The 17,692-nt window shown below is 43.8% G+C and overlaps 1 protein-coding gene and 1 long non-coding RNA gene across 2 annotated transcripts in view; both read left to right on the top strand.

The window, feature by feature from the left end:
• Positions 1-17,692, top strand: part of Ppm1h (protein phosphatase, Mg2+/Mn2+ dependent, 1H) — a gene marked incomplete in the record, with an annotated part of 156,539 nt that overhangs the window by 3,580 nt on the left and 135,267 nt on the right. The window contains 1 exon segment of the mRNA XM_013520940.1: positions 7,634-7,746. Within this exon segment, the coding sequence (XP_013376394.1) occupies positions 7,634-7,746 (113 nt within the window).
• Positions 8,562-10,271, top strand: LOC102018695. Its single transcript, XR_262992.2, has 3 exons — positions 8,562-8,862; positions 9,215-9,356; positions 9,679-10,271. It is a non-coding gene; the product is annotated as an uncharacterized LOC102018695 (long non-coding RNA).

The following is a 17,692-nucleotide window of genomic DNA, read 5'->3' as shown; positions in this document are numbered from 1 at the left end:
TTTGGGGGAGATTTGCACCTAGAGAAAGAGGATTCTTAGGGATGGGCCCTGTCTTAGTCACTTTTTCATCTATGGGAGAGGATACCTGCTTAAAGGAGTTAAACTTAAAGGACTTAAACAAGGAGAGATTTATTTTGCCTCACAGTTGCAGAGGTCTCGGTCCACGCGTGCTTGGCTGGCTGCAGGGAAGAAACAGGGTGGCCGCAGGCATAATGGAGTAAAGCTGCGCATATCATGGCGGACAGGAAGTCAAGCGCACAGGAAGAAGCCAGGGAGGGAGACAAACACTTCCGGGTCCCCAGTGCAAACACTTCCGGGTCCCCACTCCCCCTAACCAGGCACGTAATGGCACACTCAGCTGCTGCACTCATTAGTGGGTGAAGGTACTGATGAGCATAGCATCCCCACAAACCAGTCAGCTTCCGAAAGCCCTGCTTTGAGTGCGTGAGTTTTGGGTGAATCTAAACCATAACTATGGGGCTGGGGATTTAGCTCAGCGGCAAAAGCGCCTGCCTGGCAAGCGCAAGGTCTTGAGTTCGGTTCCCGGTACCAGAGAAAAACCAAAAAAAAAAAAAAAACAATAAACCATAACTAGTTCCAAGTTCGAGCATGAAGTTTATTTGTTTCATAAACACTTCATGTAAATAGCCTGAAAATAATGTTATGCAATAGTTTCAATAAGTCTACATGAAACAGAGCTTCATCGTGTTGGATTATCCATTTGTGGTATCGTGTCATGGCTCAGGTTCAGATTTTGGAGCGTTTCAGATTTTGGCCTTTTGGATTAGGAATGCTTTGCCTTTTAGCTTCAAGTGTATATCTTCTCTACCTTCACTGCCTTTGAATACATCCCCCCAGCCCCGGCTCGGCACACTGCTTCCTTCAGGAAATGGTCCCCTACGCTTGCCTGGACCTGGCACCACGTGGTTGGCCTTATTAAGTGAGAACTGGGAGCAGTTCTTCGGTTCTGGTGGTGCTGGATAGGGACCCTGTATCTCACACTTTGCAGGGTCTCTGCCTGTTGTCCCAGGGTAATTATTAACAGAACTCCCTTTTTACACCCAGAAGTGTCCCTGTTTGATGATAATTCTAGGTTTACCGTAATCACAAAGAGGTACTCTCATTTTTCTTTGCTTCTTTAGGGACTTCAGAAGGGGCTCTAACTTCATAGAAATCCTGAGTTAATCATTCAATTGCTGAGGGAGAGCTTCAGAACTGACAACACAGCAATTATACCAAGTGGTCTCAAAATAACAGCCAACTCATGTGAAGGATTTTTTTTTTCCTCCTCTCAGTACTAGCTTGTTGAGAGTCACTGACTCAAAGCAAAGCTTGGATTTTTTGGAAATGCCCAGTGTGTGTCCGGTGTCCTTATCTTACTGACCCGATCTGGTGGTTCCTCTCCAGCCCTTCCAGAGGGAGTGGCTGTGGAATTTCCAGGCCATTCCTGAACTGTTTCTTCCCACAGTGGCTGGCCACTTTCTAGCTGTCCTGTCTGGAGCTCTTCCTTATTAGTGCAGGGTTTGTGCCGTTGGGATCTCCTTTGTTAGGAGGATTGACCGTCAGCTAAGGTTGCCATGTAAGCGTATCAGCCTGTGGCGCTCTTGTTTTCTCTCTGCCTTTCACCCCGAAAGGCCAGCACCTAAGTTTAGGACTTGTCTTATTGATGGTGTCCCCGCAGCTCCCACTGCAGAGATACGGATCTCAGGGTACTTTTTCATCTGTGGGAGACAATACCAGACTTAAAGGAGGAGAGGTTTATTTTGCCTCACAGCCTAAAAATACTGAGATACAGAGTGTCTCAGATATTTAGTGTCCCTACAGGTTAAGCTTCCCCTTCTCTGGGGATTTGCTCTGTTTATAATAGTTCAATAATGTGGAATCATCCTGCCTCTCTCTGCCCCTCCCCCTCCCTCCCTCCCTCCCTGTCTCCCTCTCCCTCCCCCCACTCGATATAATGCTTTTCTTGGTCACTAGTATTTACTAAGCTTCTATTTTATAATCAGTATTCTTCTAGACATCACAGAGGATAGAAGTAAAAGGTAAGGACTCTCAGGGGCCATTTCTAGTTTCACGTTATAGGAATATGGAAGTGTGCCCTGTTGCATTTGTTTTGGAGTTCTAAAATGACAGTGAAGGATGTCATGCAATGTTGATTTACCGGTAGTCCGAAAGGGACCATCTGTTAAAGATGTTCAGAAACACCAAGCCAGGTTCAGTAGTTACTATTTCTAGCAAACAGTAGGTACTGTTTACAAAATACAGACTCACAGAACAGAGAAAAACATGCTTTGAACAAGGGGAGATGGTAGCAGTTCCATCGAATGCTGTGAGCTTCTTTGAAAACATTGCTTTTCGTGTTTGATCCGTGCATTGCCTGGCACAGCGTGGGATGTGTGGGGTAGATGACCTCTGGCCACCGTCCTTTAATACTTATTGTGGACGCTGTCAAAGGTAGGTCTGCCCCACCACCCCCTTGCTGTGTCTTGCTGGATCTTCCTCCTAGACAGAAGGCTCTGTAGCCAGTTCTTCTGGTATCCACGTGGAAAACACCATGGCCTTCTAAAGAACAAGTATCTCTGGAACTTTGTGACTTCCTTGCACTCCCTTTCCCATGAGGCTTTGTAACAGTGTCTGGCTTAGCAGCTACTTTTGTCACCTGTTATGTTGAAGCTGTTCCTTGAGCCCGAGCAACCAATATGAACAAGCTCAATCCTTCTGAGTTCTAGTTTCAAATCTGCCCACTTCCCCACCTTCTCAAACAAATGGTTAAATAGACAGTATTTCTGATTCACAGAGGAAGTCAGTTCCAGGGCCAGGGTCATGACAGAGGCCTTTGCCTTCCTAGGAATAAGAACCAAATCAACAGTGATTAGCCTTTTGGCCTATCACCTTCTGGGCTTGAATTCTGGATATAGACAGGAAGATATAATTCTGGCCTATTTCTTTTTCAGTGAGAGTGTAGATTCCCTGCCATGGAAGAATGTTCTAGAAGTTTGGTTATTAGAAAGGGAAAAAATGGCAATATTTTAACTTGTAAATCTCCCATACATCTTCCGTAAATAATCTTTCGTAAATGGCTGTGAATACCAAGCAACTTGGCTTTCTCGGGAAAAACCATATAGCCACAGTGCGAGGAAAAGGGAGAGAATGAAAGCAAAGGTTATTTGCAGCTTATAAATCTTGACCTTAAAAACTTCTAGCATATTAGTGGTAAATTGGAAACTTGGATCTGCCTGTATTTAAGCTAGTAAATTGGGAACTTGGATCTGCCTTTGTTTAAACTAGCGTTTTATTTTGTCTTTGGATTTTGTTAGAACTGGAAGTTCCTTCGCGAAGGCATGAGCATGCAGTTCCATAGCAGCCAGCAGGTGGCAGTGCTAGGCAGTACTGGTTGTGTGTGTGGTTTTGTGTTGGGGTTTTTGCGTGTGTTTTGTTGTTGTTGTTATTGTTTGTTCCCCTCCGCCCCCCCCCCGGCTTTCTTCATTGTCTGGATGGTAGATGACCTTGTTCTCAGAATAAACCAGGATGAGACCTCGGTCTTAGAATCATGCAGAATCTTATTACTTGTGACTGACCCTATTAGCAATGTGCTCAGAACCATATTTTACCCCGGCTAGGGAGAGCTGCCAGGTCCTATTGAAACCACCCAACTCTTGGGTCCTTCTGCGGACTGCTGTTGCTGTCCTTTTGCAAGCTGAAAATTGGTAGGGAGCAAAGACCGACCCTGGAATTGCATCATCTATGAGACGCTCAGACCAAATTACAAGCATTGTGGACAATATAATTTTTTCCCTTGTCATTCTTCCCAGCTGAATCGGTCTCATTTCACACATATCTTGTTGCTTTTCTGCTTTCCTTCTTCCCTTGCAACAAAAAGGAGCACCAAAAAAATCTCAAATCTTAACAAATTGGATCTATTCTCTGATTTAGAGCTAATTCTAGTGTAAATATAATATTTATGCAGGCACAGCGCAGAATACAGTAAGTTAGACCTACTAATAAGTAGAAAGTTTCCATGAGATGTAGCAGGACCCATAATTGAGCAGATAAATTATTCATCGTGTTAATTGAATCTTCTGCGTCTAAGTGAGCCTTAAACCTTGAAAGCAATGACACTATGTGGATGTGTTTTGCTAGTAAGTTATTCTAGACGTGTCTTGGAGTCCATTGGCAGCTAAAATAGGGAAATATTCCAAATAAGTTGGTGCTTAACACAAAGCAGTAGGCAGTTTTTCTCATGGCTTCACTGATTTGTGAAAAAATATATATATACAGAAACTTAAGGGTTTTTAAAAAATGCGTATGCATTTTTATTTTGTACCTAACATGTAAAAAGCTTAAGCTAATTTGAAAGACTGAGAGCCTAGGGTAAAAGGCAGTAAATTCAATGGTGAATGTATCTTTATTGACTTCATTTATCATGTTTAATCTGATAGTAAAAGAACCACCCAGATGGTTCTTTTAATGTTCCTTTCAGTACTAAGACTTCATGAAACACCCTTTACAGAGGAGTAGGTGGTGTATGTAGGAAAAAATAAATGTGCTATTTTGGCTTCTAGGGAGGAGAGGAGGGAGGCGATTATTTTTAGAAGCTGTTCTAGTTGCACACAGTTTTAGAAGAAATAGAAGAGTGTGTTTTAATGTCAGTGCATCTTTCAGGAGATGAAGTCTGCAGAAACCCATCTTTCGAACTGTTATGACTGCACCATGACTGCAGATGCATGCTTGTCGTTCGTACGTACATGTGTGTGCACAAGTATCTTCCCTCATGAACGTGGGAGACAATGAAGCGTGCACATGTTAGCTAAGTTTCCTGCATAAAAAGGAGTTACACTTTAGTCCTTTTTATGAGAAAATGCTGCCAAGTTTAGCATTTCTCACTCAGAGGGAACTACAGAGGGAATGTAGAAAAAGATGAAAGAAACAATGAAATCAATTAGAAGAAAACATTGAACCACGCTGTTAATATAATTGTAAGGGATTCGCCGAGTAAACTGACTGGAACATATCCCCCGGCCTTAAAGGCAAATATGAACTCTCTCCTAGCAGAGTATCTTGATGTTGCCCATTCTAGCTTGATTTTTCTCCCTGATGACTAAATACTTCTAAAATTAGATTATCTTGTGATAGAAACCATGATAAATAATACCTTCACCTGCACTGCAGAGTAAATATGTTTGCCTGAGCCCCAGGGGAATTCTTTGCCATGAACTGCATTTTTACATGGACTTCGTATGCTGTCAGATTTTTTCCCTTTTGGATTGTACTAATAATTCTCTTAAGCCCTACAAACATCATCCACATTCCATTGCCTGTACAGCATGCAAGCAGTTGGGTACTCAAAGAATGTTTAATAAAAATTGTCTTTCATTTCGATTTTAGAGCTGTTCAAACAAATACTGATTCTGACTGTGAAGGGATTATTTTTTTGGTTATAGAAGTTCCTTCCTGTCCACTAAAAAATAGTAATTTTGGATGAGGACTTGGTTATACCATTTTATATATTGATTATACATGAAAAATACATGTATCATAATGTCAGCTTTATGAGTTATTTAAATAAAAAATTTAACAGGTATACTCATAAGGGAGTTTACAGGTAGGGTTGTTGGTTTCGTTTGTATATTTTAAAACATACAAACAAAAACGTGGTGCCTTGACTTTTTCATCCATACCCCTCCTTCCCGTAACCCTCCAGCTTCCAGCGTCGTTGCATAGGATCTGATAACCATTCCTTCATTCCTGTCCATGGACTGCGTTTAACTGAAGCAAGGGTTCCTGTGTAATTATTACCTTGGTGAGCATTTGCATGATAAGCATTTAATTTGTGGCTTATGGACTAGATTTCTCATTAAAAAAAAAAAAAAAAGCAGAAGCAAGGTGGTAGTGAGATATTTAGGAAGCCCTAGCATGTTTTACTGTATTTCTTTACTTGTCTATTTAATGCACATTTCTTAAACTCCCATTTACTTGGCCCAGTGTGGGTGTTAAGGTTCTACATGAGCAAGGAAAGCCACTGCTCTCGGTCATGAGCTCTCCAGGATGTGGGAAGAAACTATACAGCTGTCAAAACCCCACACAGGCCAGCTAATCTAATCTAACAGTCCTATACGAGAGCCAGTTTATATGGAATCTAAGTGTGGAACATCTAGCGTAGTCCTGTGAACATGGTCCTCATGCTTGACCCTTTTACAGCCTTGGACGCTGCTGTCTTCCCCTTTATGGAAGTTCCTCCTTGTTTGCCCTTGAACTGCCCTATCCCACATGCGTACATCCCCACGACTCCCTGGACTTAGCCGCTCCAGTCCCATGTGTTAGTTGCTCCTTGGTCTGCTTTTTATATGTTTCCTCTACTTATTCTTTAGCCAGCGTACTGCCGCAATCCGCTGCTGTATCTTCAGTCAAGAGTCTTCTGCTTGCAGTTTCCCACTAGCAATTTGTCTGTCTTCGTATTTCTGGTGCCTGCATCAGAGCGGTTGCTAGCAAAATGTTGGTTTGCTGGAAACTACCCCCGACACACACACACACCCTTCTATAAGGAGCCTCACTCAGCAGCCCTTACCTTGTGAGTTTCCAAGACACACAAAAGTGCCCCAGCCCTCAATCTGCCAACTGCACCATCAGAAATCAGGGCCATTTCTTCCTCTTGCCGTAGTTTTTACCAAACCCTATTTCCCTTCCCTCTGCCCAATGACAGTGGACAACTTTCAGCTTGATGTTCAGTGCATTTTCCTGATTCAACACATACTTTTCGGAGGACGCCGGAACCCTTGCTTTCGCCACTAACACAGCTTCATGGAAGCATCTGCCTTGTTGATGAACATCTGTCAATAGAAGTGTTGGTCTGTTTTTAATTTTCTTAGGGATGCTTTATTACGTGGCAGGGAACAACAGTCTTTGGAGGAGGAAAACCAGGTTGTATCCAGTCTGTACGCAATGGGGATCTACTTGCTTCTGTGCATCTCAACATTGAAGTTAATGATGGTCCTGAGGATGAAATGAGGTTCTGTAACGATATGCCTGGCACAGTGCTCAGTGCAGAGAAAGTGCTCTGGGAGTGTTGGCTGTTGTCACTATAAATGTGTCACCATTGTAAATTGGTGGCTGTTGGAGCAGCAAAAGTCAGATCAGAGTTTAGAAATATAGATGTTTGATCTACAAGTCATGGATCGACTCCTGCCTGAATAGAAGACAATTCTTCAAGTCACCTCTTGTATGTAGCTGTAAGAAGAACTATTTACTGAAGCCTCTGGAGTTTAAAAGATTGAGCAGCTCCAAGTACTTGGACCCACACGTTCTCTATCCTGTTTTCCACATGGCACTCGGGCAGTCCATGCAAAGACTAAGTTTTCTATCCACTACAATACGTATTGAGTATGGTTTACATTGCGTTCTCGTTTTGTCTGACTGTGTGTGTTTGCTGTCCCTGGTCTGCAGATGGTCTATCCCAGGGCAGCTTTATGCCCTGTCCTCTTCAGAAATCCTCAGCAGGTGGTAGGAGAACAAGGAGTGAGGATTTTCTTGTCCCTTCTCAAAGCATGTCCAGATTTGTGGGACTGTGTTGAATAAGGGCAAAGCCTTTGATACAAGTTTCCACACAACCCAACACTGACTTTCTTATCTTCTGCAGGACCTACAAATAGAACGAGAGAGGAGTTCGTATAATATATCTGGCGGCTGCACGGCCCTCATTGTGGTTTGCCTCTTGGGGAAGCTGTACGTAGCAAATGCTGGCGACAGCAGGTAAGCAAATTAGCTGTCTGGTTCTTACTAGTGTCTAATGGTTTCTGGTAATTGTTATCTTTTCGTTGAAATTAAAAGATCAGGAATAATTTTGCTTGGGCCTTCTGCGTCCTAGTGAAAATGCACTTAGGAACAGTCAGTCTGATCAAAGCAGTCTTGCGCAGAGCAGTAGCTCACATGTGTACCTTCAGTTGTTCTAGATTCATAGTATTTGGATGTTTTTCGGCTTCAGGATGCGCTTTTCAGTGAAAGCACAGCAGAGGCAGAATATGCGAGAGGATACGGGGGGGAGGGGGCAAGAGATTTGGACGCAGCGGATATTTGGAGGGGAGCCTGGTGGGGTGCCCTCGCCGGCTGGACTTCCCCGCAGTGACTTTGCACTGTCCCCTCCCGGGAACCCGGCAGCTCCTCATTTCATGCACGATCTCTTAGAGGCTGAGGCCTCACCTTTTCTGGGTTCAGCTCTAGGGAGCTTTGGCCAAGCGATCATGATTAACCCTTGCTTTATCCCACATTGCCGGGGATGAAGATAAACTTGTGTTTTAATTTTATTTTAAAATTCATACTTCACTTTTGATGTGGGGGATTTTAAAATGAAACTTTACAGGAGATGTGCTGATGTGTATTGCGTAGTTCTCTGCCTCTGTAGTAATAAAGTAGCTGGCTGTATACCGAATCCTTTCCCTGAAGACTCTTTATTTTGAAAGCAACAGAAGTACTGGACTCCAGATGCCATGGCCTCAGAGGGAGAGCAGCTTCCCGGTCAGGGCTACCATCTTGGAATTCTCTCGGTCCTCTAGGCCCTGGGCCTCTGCTCAGCATTCCTAGTTTCTCAGGCCCTTCTTGAGGCTAGACTCCCACTCCCTCCCCTTCCTTGTCACTAATTTATCTTGTTGCTGTTGTCTCAGATCAACACCCTTGAGGTAGGCTAGAAATTCACCCCAATTTACTTTCATAAACAAAGCAAGGGACCGAGGCCTGAGGCATCTCTCTTCCTCCTAGTGAAGTCTTCTTTCCCGTCTCCAAGACCCCAGGGAACAAAAGAGAGTGAACAACCGAGGCAGCAACTTTGGGGATTTGAAGATGGGTGTTTCTGAAGATCCGTTTATTTCAAAAGTACGTGTGGATTTTCCATGTTTAATGTAACACGTCCTGGGTATCAATGTAAACTTTTGCACAGTGAGTGGAAGTACGTGTAAGGTGCTGTATTTATCCCCTTGCTCTGTCTCCGTGTCCACTCAGGGTTCTGGCCCGAGCAGACTCCAGCCCAGTGCATCAGCAGTGAATGCAGAGGGAAAAGGAAACTGGCCAGGAGTGTAGACTCCCCCAGGAGAGCTGGCCACCTGGGCTGCAGGAGCCAGGGCGGAAATGCTGTGGCAGACACTCTGGAGAGTCGCAGCCACTAACGAGAGGCCACCGGACAGGAGTTACAGGCGGGATTGAAAATCTGTCTTTCCTCTCTTCTCAGCTGCCCGTCTGAAGCCAGGCCTTCCCATTGGTTGAGCTTGATTGTAAGCCAGCCGACAGCCATCCCGGGGAGCGCCGCCCACTGTCAGCCCGTTGGGGGCAGACAGACTAAGACTGCATCTCGTGATGGGGGCCAGCGGCAGGTAGCCAGCGCATCCCGTTTCTCTCTCTCCCCAGCCTCCAGTTTAGCACCCTCTAGACAGGAACGGGGAGATTTTAAACTGTGCACCAAGAAGCCAGACTCTGGCCTTTTGGTCAGTTTTGGATCAGGAGCTTGTTGGGCAACAAATGACTGTCTAAGGGGGTGATTCTTTTCTGTTCTGATTGACAGGACTGGAAGGGGGACTTATCTGTCACTCTCACACCTGCCTCTGCCTTTCTGTCTGCTTCTGTGTTCTTTAAAATGAGTTGCCTTCCTACCCACTTAGGGACTGCGCAAGTGACTGTCTGCTCTTTGTGTGACAGGCTCATCCCTCACGCCAGGGAGAGGAACCTCTCACCAGATGACCTCAGACTTACAAGTTAAATCAGCGTCTGTGCCCAGAATGTCTTTGTGGTAGATTATCCGTCCTCCAGACTCAACTCCTACACTGTCTTTTCCTCAGTGGAAAGCAGTTTTTCCTTCAGTGGTCCAAGTCACTTGACAGAGCCACTTACCTCCAGGGCTCCTGCATCCCAGAAGCTCCAGTCCCCCGTCCAGTTTCCAGGGCCCGTCTTCTGGGTTCCTGCGCTTCATCTCCCCCTGCCCCCATCAATTTCCAGAGCAGACCTTGATTTCTTCATCTATAAAGATGGTGATATTGGACGACACAACTTCTGCAATTCCTTGCATTCTAAAGATTATCCTGTGGAAGTGTCAGTTCGAGGAAGTAAAGTAATGCCATAAACATGGATCTGCATAGCAAATGTTTCTTTTAAGTTGTTTCGAAATTTTAGTTTAACTGAGGTCCTTGTTTTTCTAAATGTCCATAAAAGTATGAAAGTGTTTTTCCCTCCTCCCTCCCTCCCTTTTTTCCTTCTTTTCTTACTCCTTTCCTTCCTTTTACAGTGCTATAGATCGTATCCAGGGCCTCACCCGTGCTAGGCAAGTGCTCTACCACTGAGCAATTCCTACATTAACTTCATTGATTTCTAGTAATTTACTGCTAGGTAGGTAGATTGATTTTTGAGACAGGGTCCCCACAAATTTACCCAAGTAGGAATGGATCTTTCCATTTTCCTGCCCTTCAGCTTTCCCAGTATTGGGATTATGGGTGTGTACCACCACACTTGCCTTCTGATAGTTTTTCAAGTCTAACAAACACTTTTCCTTTAATAAAGCTGTAAAGCACAAAATAAAAATCATCCTCTGATTAAACGGTACCTCTAAAATCCAGTACGTTTAAATATATTTGCAGTAATCAAGCCCTAGTATCCAGATACAAATTTAGGTCTTTCGAGCCATTTGGATGGGCTTGCTATTCATATAAGAATTACAGTTTGTATTAAAAGTAAGGATAATATGAGTTGGTATTTATGTTTGCTGTCCAAAGGATCATTTATGGAACACTTAAGTCTTCAGGTTATTTGCAACTGTTTTATAAACAATACATAGTTGATATTGTCTTCTAGAACCATTGCCAATGTTATGTACTAATCATGTAGATACAGTAGTATCTTGGTTCGTGAATGCTTTTGTTTATGAACAACTTGGTTTGCAAACTGAAGCATTTGGCGAAATTTTGTTTGCATTTGTGAACACTGCATCGGCTGACAGGCACGACCTTGGCCATCTTTTCCACGTGAACATGATCTTGGCCTTCTTTTCCAGAATCGAGGAATGAATTAAGTTCATGAACTGAGGTACCACTGCATTTGAGTTTATAAAACAATTTGCCATTCCCAAGGCAGAAGAACTAAGTGAATTTCTTCATGTCTTTGGAAATGTAGTTCTGTTATCACTTGTGAACAAGCAGTCAGGAATCCAAGAGCTCAGTTTACACAAATGTTGAGAGCTGACAGAAGATTCTAGCAATAGGGCTTTGATTAATTAAGTGCTAATTTTTCTCTTTTATGGCTAAATTTTAGCTGTCATGCATTTACTTTACATCTTGACAGTTTTGAGAGTGAAAATAAATCTTTGTTTTATGATTCCTACCATATAATTATTGATGTTCAGGGAAAGAGAGGCTTTGTGCTGGTTCAGTGCAAAAGCCACTGGTAGTCGAGAATATTCTCCAAGCCACTTAGCTGCGTATCATCTGATTTACCACCAGCCACATGTGTAGTCAAGAGCTGTCTTCAGGAAATACTACTGATGCTGTTTGTGGCTCCCCAAGTTTGAGTCACTGGCCGTCCTCAGGGGAGCATGGTCCTCAGGGATGTGGGTGACTGATGCCGTGGCCTGGTCTACAGCCAAGGACAGACTTCCTTTCTCTGCTCAGCTGAACTGACCAGCCGTGGACACATTCGGGAGGGGTACATGTAGCAGCTGCATGATGCTTGCAGGTTGCTTTGTTCTTCTGAGGCAGAAGCAGCGAACTCAACACCTAGAGATCTTAGGAACTAGCAGAGAAGCAGATGGTGAGCTGATTTTCACTTCCAGCAAAAAATGAACCGGTAGCGTGCAAATGTCAGGCAAAGCAGTATGCAAACTATCACGCATTGTGTTTGAGTCATCAGCTCCACAGGGCCCGGTGTGTTCTTGAGTTGAGAAAGAAGATGCTGTGACTCCATCTGAACAAATGATTTCATTTTATTTCGAGAGAACTAAGGCACTGAGGAAGCAGAGCCATTGCCATTTATTTCAGACAACGGCTGAAGGTTTGGCAAGTGAGACTAGGTGAACACATTCAGATTGCAGAGAACCAAAAGATTCGTTAGATTCTTAATTGCACCTTCACCAGAAATTATAGTAACAGCAACAATAAGGTAGCTAATAAGTACTAAGCACATAGTAAATTCTATAACAGCGGATCATATTTAATTCTCCCGTTAATATAGTGAGAAAGAGTCAGTGTTAATAATCAGATCAATACAGTTTTCAAAAAACACTTGAAGGTGCAGTAAGGGGAGGCGATTTGCCTACAGTCTCTCAGTACTAAGGAGCCAGGCTGCCATACAGCCCAGGGCTGAGTCAAAGCACCTTGTCCTCAGTGTCTGCCCTGTACCCCAGGATCTCCCATCCTTGCCAGAACCCACAGGGTCTTTCGTTTTTCTCATTTTAGCATCTCTAAAGTGAGAATTTCTGATTAGCATTTTCTTTCCTATTTATTTGTACATAAAATAACAATACAGTATGCCTTATTTATTAATCAATGGTATTTTTGTGTGTGGGGGGGAGGGGGACCAGGAATCGAACTCAGGACCTTGTGCCTACCAGGAAGGCACTTGTGCCACTGGGCTATATTCCTGACCCTCGCTGGTATTCTAGATTTCACCTAAAATGGATTACGGCTGTAAGTGAGTGTGGTTAGCTGCATTTAGAGGCTATTTTAAATGCACTGATTGCAGTCATCAGGCTAACCAGCTTTGAGTGGTCCAGCTCATTCATTTATGATATAGGAAAAGGTATTTTCTTAAAATCGGGGCTGCTATGTCCTTCCAGGTGTCCCAGGGTTTTGAGACCCTTTTATCTGCTGCTTCCATTTTGATGAGAGTCTATTGAAAACAGCATGTACACCTTGTGAACTATTACTCCATACATGATTACTGCCAAGATGTCAGGCTCTATTTTGCTGTGTAAGCAAGCATGTCACGGTCTTTTTCAAAAGGAGCCCACAGACCCCCCCCCCCCAACACGTTATCCTTATTTGCTTGCAGTCCTCCTGGAAAAGGTGGGGAGGTCAAATGTGTGCATTAATTAGCTCTTTACAACACATGTCCCAGGAATTGTTCAAAGGAAGCCTGAAAGTCCAGCCAGGATAGATTCCTTTCATTTTTCTTTCACTCATTTGCATTTTCCACAATTACTTCATTTAAGTTAAAGCTTTCTATATGAGGTTAGAGGTGAATTCCTATGGCAAGTCTGAATTTTCCTGAGGATAGGAGTTGGGTATTAAACAAGACTTACATTTCTAAAATCAAAACCAATTACACGTCTGTGGTGTCTTCTCTCTCAGGCTTCTCCCCTTTGCCGATATAAAAAGATAATGAAATGTTACATAACTGCCTCCACCCCATGGGCACGTCAGGAACTATCCACGCCTTTTTATGCCATGGGTTTCATCAATGGCCGGCACAGACCTTCCCAAAGCTCCTCTTGCCGATGAGCGGGTGATGTCCCTACTCCGGCCAGGTAGCTGCCTCTTTGACGGTAGCCTTCCTCCAAGTTCAGAAATGTGTTTGATCTTCTTCCATCGACTACATTTAATCTGATACACTTCTCACTGTCTTTAACATCTCTCACTTCCTTTGAAAAATAGCATACAGAGGAACCAAGATTAACCACAATCCTCCACTGTGAAAGTTGAGTGGCTGCTTCCACCTTTTCTGCAGAGTCCTCCACCTCCGGTCTTTTTAGTGTATCTTTTACATAGTCCCTTAGCTGTGCCTACATCCTGGAGAAAGGACTCACAGGAAGAAAATCATATTGCCAGATGATCACAGACACACGCACAGGCAGACGAAGAGACCAGTTCATGACTCAAAACAGGTCTTGCCTTTCACGTCAAGCTACTTGCTGTCTACAGGGCGAGCACCTCCAGGCCCTCTCTCTGCATTTCCTCCCCGTGGATGTTTTCGAACCCCTCCTTGATACCCATTCCTCTAAGTTTATGGCCCTCCAAACAGTGTCCCCAAACCAGCAATGGCACCTGGGGACATTCCGCAAAGCAGATTCTATGGCTCTGTCCAGACCTACTGGGTCAGAAACCTAGAGGTAGTGACAGAGGTGCGAGGGGGCAGAAATCTGTGTTGTAGTAAACGCTCTGGAAAACCGTAACGCATGTGAGGCTGGAGGATCACTCTTCTAAAGTCTACCCTGGGGCATCTGAGAGAGCCTTGAAGGTCCCAGTACATCCTCAGAGTTTAAAAAGTACTGCTGTTCCCGGCACAAAGCTGAAGCATCAGGCTCTCCGCAGCACCGTGAGGCAGACTCAGCCGTCCATGCTGCAGTCAGACAATACTTGCAGGAGAGCCCCCAAAGCCCTTGTTCCCTCCCCTGCTCCAAGAAGCTGCGGCTAAGAGCGAGGGACTTTTCTGCCTCTGTTCTGCGGCTGTGAATCCCCTTTTGCTCGTCTGATCTTCTACAGCACGGGTCTTGTTCATCTGAAAATTGAGAGACAGTGTGAGACTTCTCATACGGTCCAGCTCCTCTCCCACCCTACACTTACTGCTCGGTGGATCTGAGGTCCCCACTGCCCTAGCACTAGGCCATGCTTCCCCTACCTGGAATGGACACGACATGCCCCCATGTGGAGTTTTGTCTCTTAGTGGGCCAGTGGGGAAGAACACCTGTGGCCCCAGTTTCCTCTAAAGTTCTGCTTTTGGCACCTTGCCTTTTCTCTTAGCCCACTGGGAGGCTGAGCCAGGAAGTCTCCTGGAGTTTACAGAAATGTAGTGTTTGCACTTAGAAATGTTGGCATGCAGTCGTGCTCAGGTGCGTGACCTTTTCTATCCCTGGTTGCGGGGATAGGGTAGAACAGTGCGTTAAAGTCAGAAGGGAGCTTTCTAGTGGAGGATCCCAAGGATCTACCTTTTGCCTGCTCTTTTCTGCATCAAGATAAGACTCCCAGGGCCATAGCGTCTAATTTCCAGATGATGTGAAACCAAGATGAACTAGCAAGATTCAAAACAACCCCAGTGCTCGAGAAGGTAAACTAAACCTAGCCAGGTGAGCTGAACCACAGTAAAGGTCAAGCATAACTCCTGCTGAAAAGAAAAAAAGATGTAGCGGTGTGGGAGAGATAGCTTATCAGTGGCTCACTTTTTGAAAAATGTATTTACACAGACAATAAATTCAGCGTGGTCCACAGTGTGAAGTAGACACCAGAATGCATTGTAATCATAGGCTGCAGTGTCTGGGATACAAGGCACACCTAGCTAATGTTTTTAAATTGACTTACTTTGTTTCAAGCACTCTTTCTGGTTTCAAGGGCTCTAAAGAATAACCTCATTAATTCTCACACGTACCCTTTGGGGGTGGGTACTATTATTAATCTCATTTGACCCATGAAGGCCCTCTATGGGTGACGCAATTTAATGTGTATGAATGAACGGAAACCTTCCAAGGAGAGACTGGCGTGGTGAGCTTTGGAACCATTTTTGAAGGAATGGAGAAAGCTCAGAACAACTGGAGTGTTTTTTCAGTTGTGTGAAAGGATAACTCTGGTTGATGTAAAAGAGATCTCTGAGTGTGTGTCAGGTAGAGAAGAGAACAATAAAGTTTGGTGTCCACGTGCCCAGGGTGGAGGTGACCATGCAGAAAGATAGGCGAGCAGTGAGAGCAGGGACTCTGGACTCGCACTGTCTGGGTTGAATTCTGGCTGTGCCACCTTTCATGGTGTGGAACCCTTGACCAGTCTCCTGATTTTAGTACCTCGCTTTTGTCAGCTGTAAAGTGGAGATGATGACAGTGCCCACTTCCCAAGTGAGGGTTAGATGAGCAGATGTGACGCAAGCTGTTAGCAGAGGTCTGGGCCACGGTGACTTCTCAGTTTGAATTACCAATGGTCATGAAGAGGAGAATTCATCTGAGGTTCAGTTATTCATTAGTAGACTTTTATTTGCTTTTTGATACGTGTTTCCCATTGTTCTGATGAATCTACACCTTCGCTGTCGCTATCATTTCTAAAGCCCAAATGCCAGTTACCTCTTTTGTTACTTTCATTTTGCCACCATTGGTTTTAGAAGAGATGTGTAGTAAGTTCCGCTTCAAACTGTCAAAGAATGTGAGGAGTTGACTCACACTGATCCACTTTCATCTTGGGAAAGAACACATGTAAATAATGAGAAAACCTCCAAGTAAACAGCATACTGAATATTTGCCTTTAAAAAGATCATTCCAGAAAATGATATACATTGCATGCTAAAGAAGATCATATTAACTAGGTAGGGTGTGGCTATACTTATGTTTTAACAGCTTTTAATCCTTGAAAATAACATGTTAAAGTTATGTTGTAGAGATTTTTATATGATGTACCAGTTAAGCTTAGCAGTTTAGTTTCTTATCTACTTTCAAAATACAGTTTTTGGTTTTTTATTTGAGGTCTTATCCCTTCTTAATATCCTTCTTAATTGAGTTGAAATATCTACTGTGAATGGATCATTGATAAGTATGCCTCGATCCATCTAAAGTTTATTTATGCTAAATTTGCACAACTCATAGTGCATTTATTTGTAGCCCTGGCATGAAGATAAAGTATAAGCTGAGTAAAATGTCATGGTAGGAACAGGATTCAACAAACGTTTTATGCCTGTCATCAGTTAGGTATCTGCTGCAATGCCCCGGGAAACTACTGTGAGTAAGACCAACACAGTCCTGCCTTTATGCACTAACAGTCAGCCCAAGGGGGCAGGCATGCAAGCATACATTTATAATGCAGTGTCACAGGCAAATGCATGTGTTTGGGGACAAAATCAAAACACTGTATTTCAATGAATTGAGATTGCATCAGGTTAAAGGGGAAAAACTCTAACATATATGTAATTATGTTCTGTCCTTGTAACTAGCAATGCTAATGCACTACACCAGCTAAGCTGCCTCACAGGTCAGAACCCATGGTAGCAGGGTCCATTAGACAAACCCCCTTGGTCTCTTATTTCATAATATCATCATGATTACGAATAGTGCTTGAAAGTATGATTATCACTTGAGATCCCATTTTGATGGGGCCATGCTTATTTTTGTAAAATGTAGCCCTCATTGAGCTATTGTGTCAAGGAGGCTGTATTATCAACTTGATCAGTTTACAAGCCACCCTGTGGACCAGTAAAGAACATTTCTGGGTCTGTCTAGGTGTGCCACAGAAGCGTGACCTTGAGTACTACTATACTCAGTACCTTGAGTACTCAGTACCTGAGTACTCAGTACCTTGAGTACTACTATATTACTGGTCCCTGGCTCCTTACTCTTCAGTATTGTTTCCATGTTCTACTTCCTGATCACCATTAAATAAGTAGCTTTGCACCATCATTCCCTTTTACCAAATGTTCCTTGCAGCCAGTTTACCATAGGCTGAATCTTCTGAAGCTATAAATCAAGTTAAACCTCTCTTCTATTGTGAAAATCAGGTATCTTGGCCCACAGTGGGAAAACTGAACCAATACAGAAAATTGGTATCAGAGAAGTAGGGTAGTTGCTGTGACTACCTGACCATGTGGTTCTGGCCTTTGGGACTGGTTGGAGGGAGGGGTTTGAAAATTTTTGGAGAATTGGGCTGGAGAAACCTTAGAAGTTTATAAGTAGAGCTTGATGTGTAACTCTAGTTGGAACTCAGAAGACCAGAATGCAGATCGAAATGTACACAGTTATGCCCGGGCTCATGAGGTTTTATTCAGG

The sequence above is a fragment of the Chinchilla lanigera genome, unplaced genomic scaffold (genome assembly GCF_000276665.1).
Source record: "Chinchilla lanigera isolate Chin_1 unplaced genomic scaffold, ChiLan1.0 scaffold00057, whole genome shotgun sequence".
Lineage (NCBI taxonomy): Eukaryota > Metazoa > Chordata > Mammalia > Rodentia > Chinchillidae > Chinchilla > Chinchilla lanigera.
Note: the sequence above shows the minus strand (reverse complement) of the source record. Positions and strands in the feature narration are given on the sequence as shown.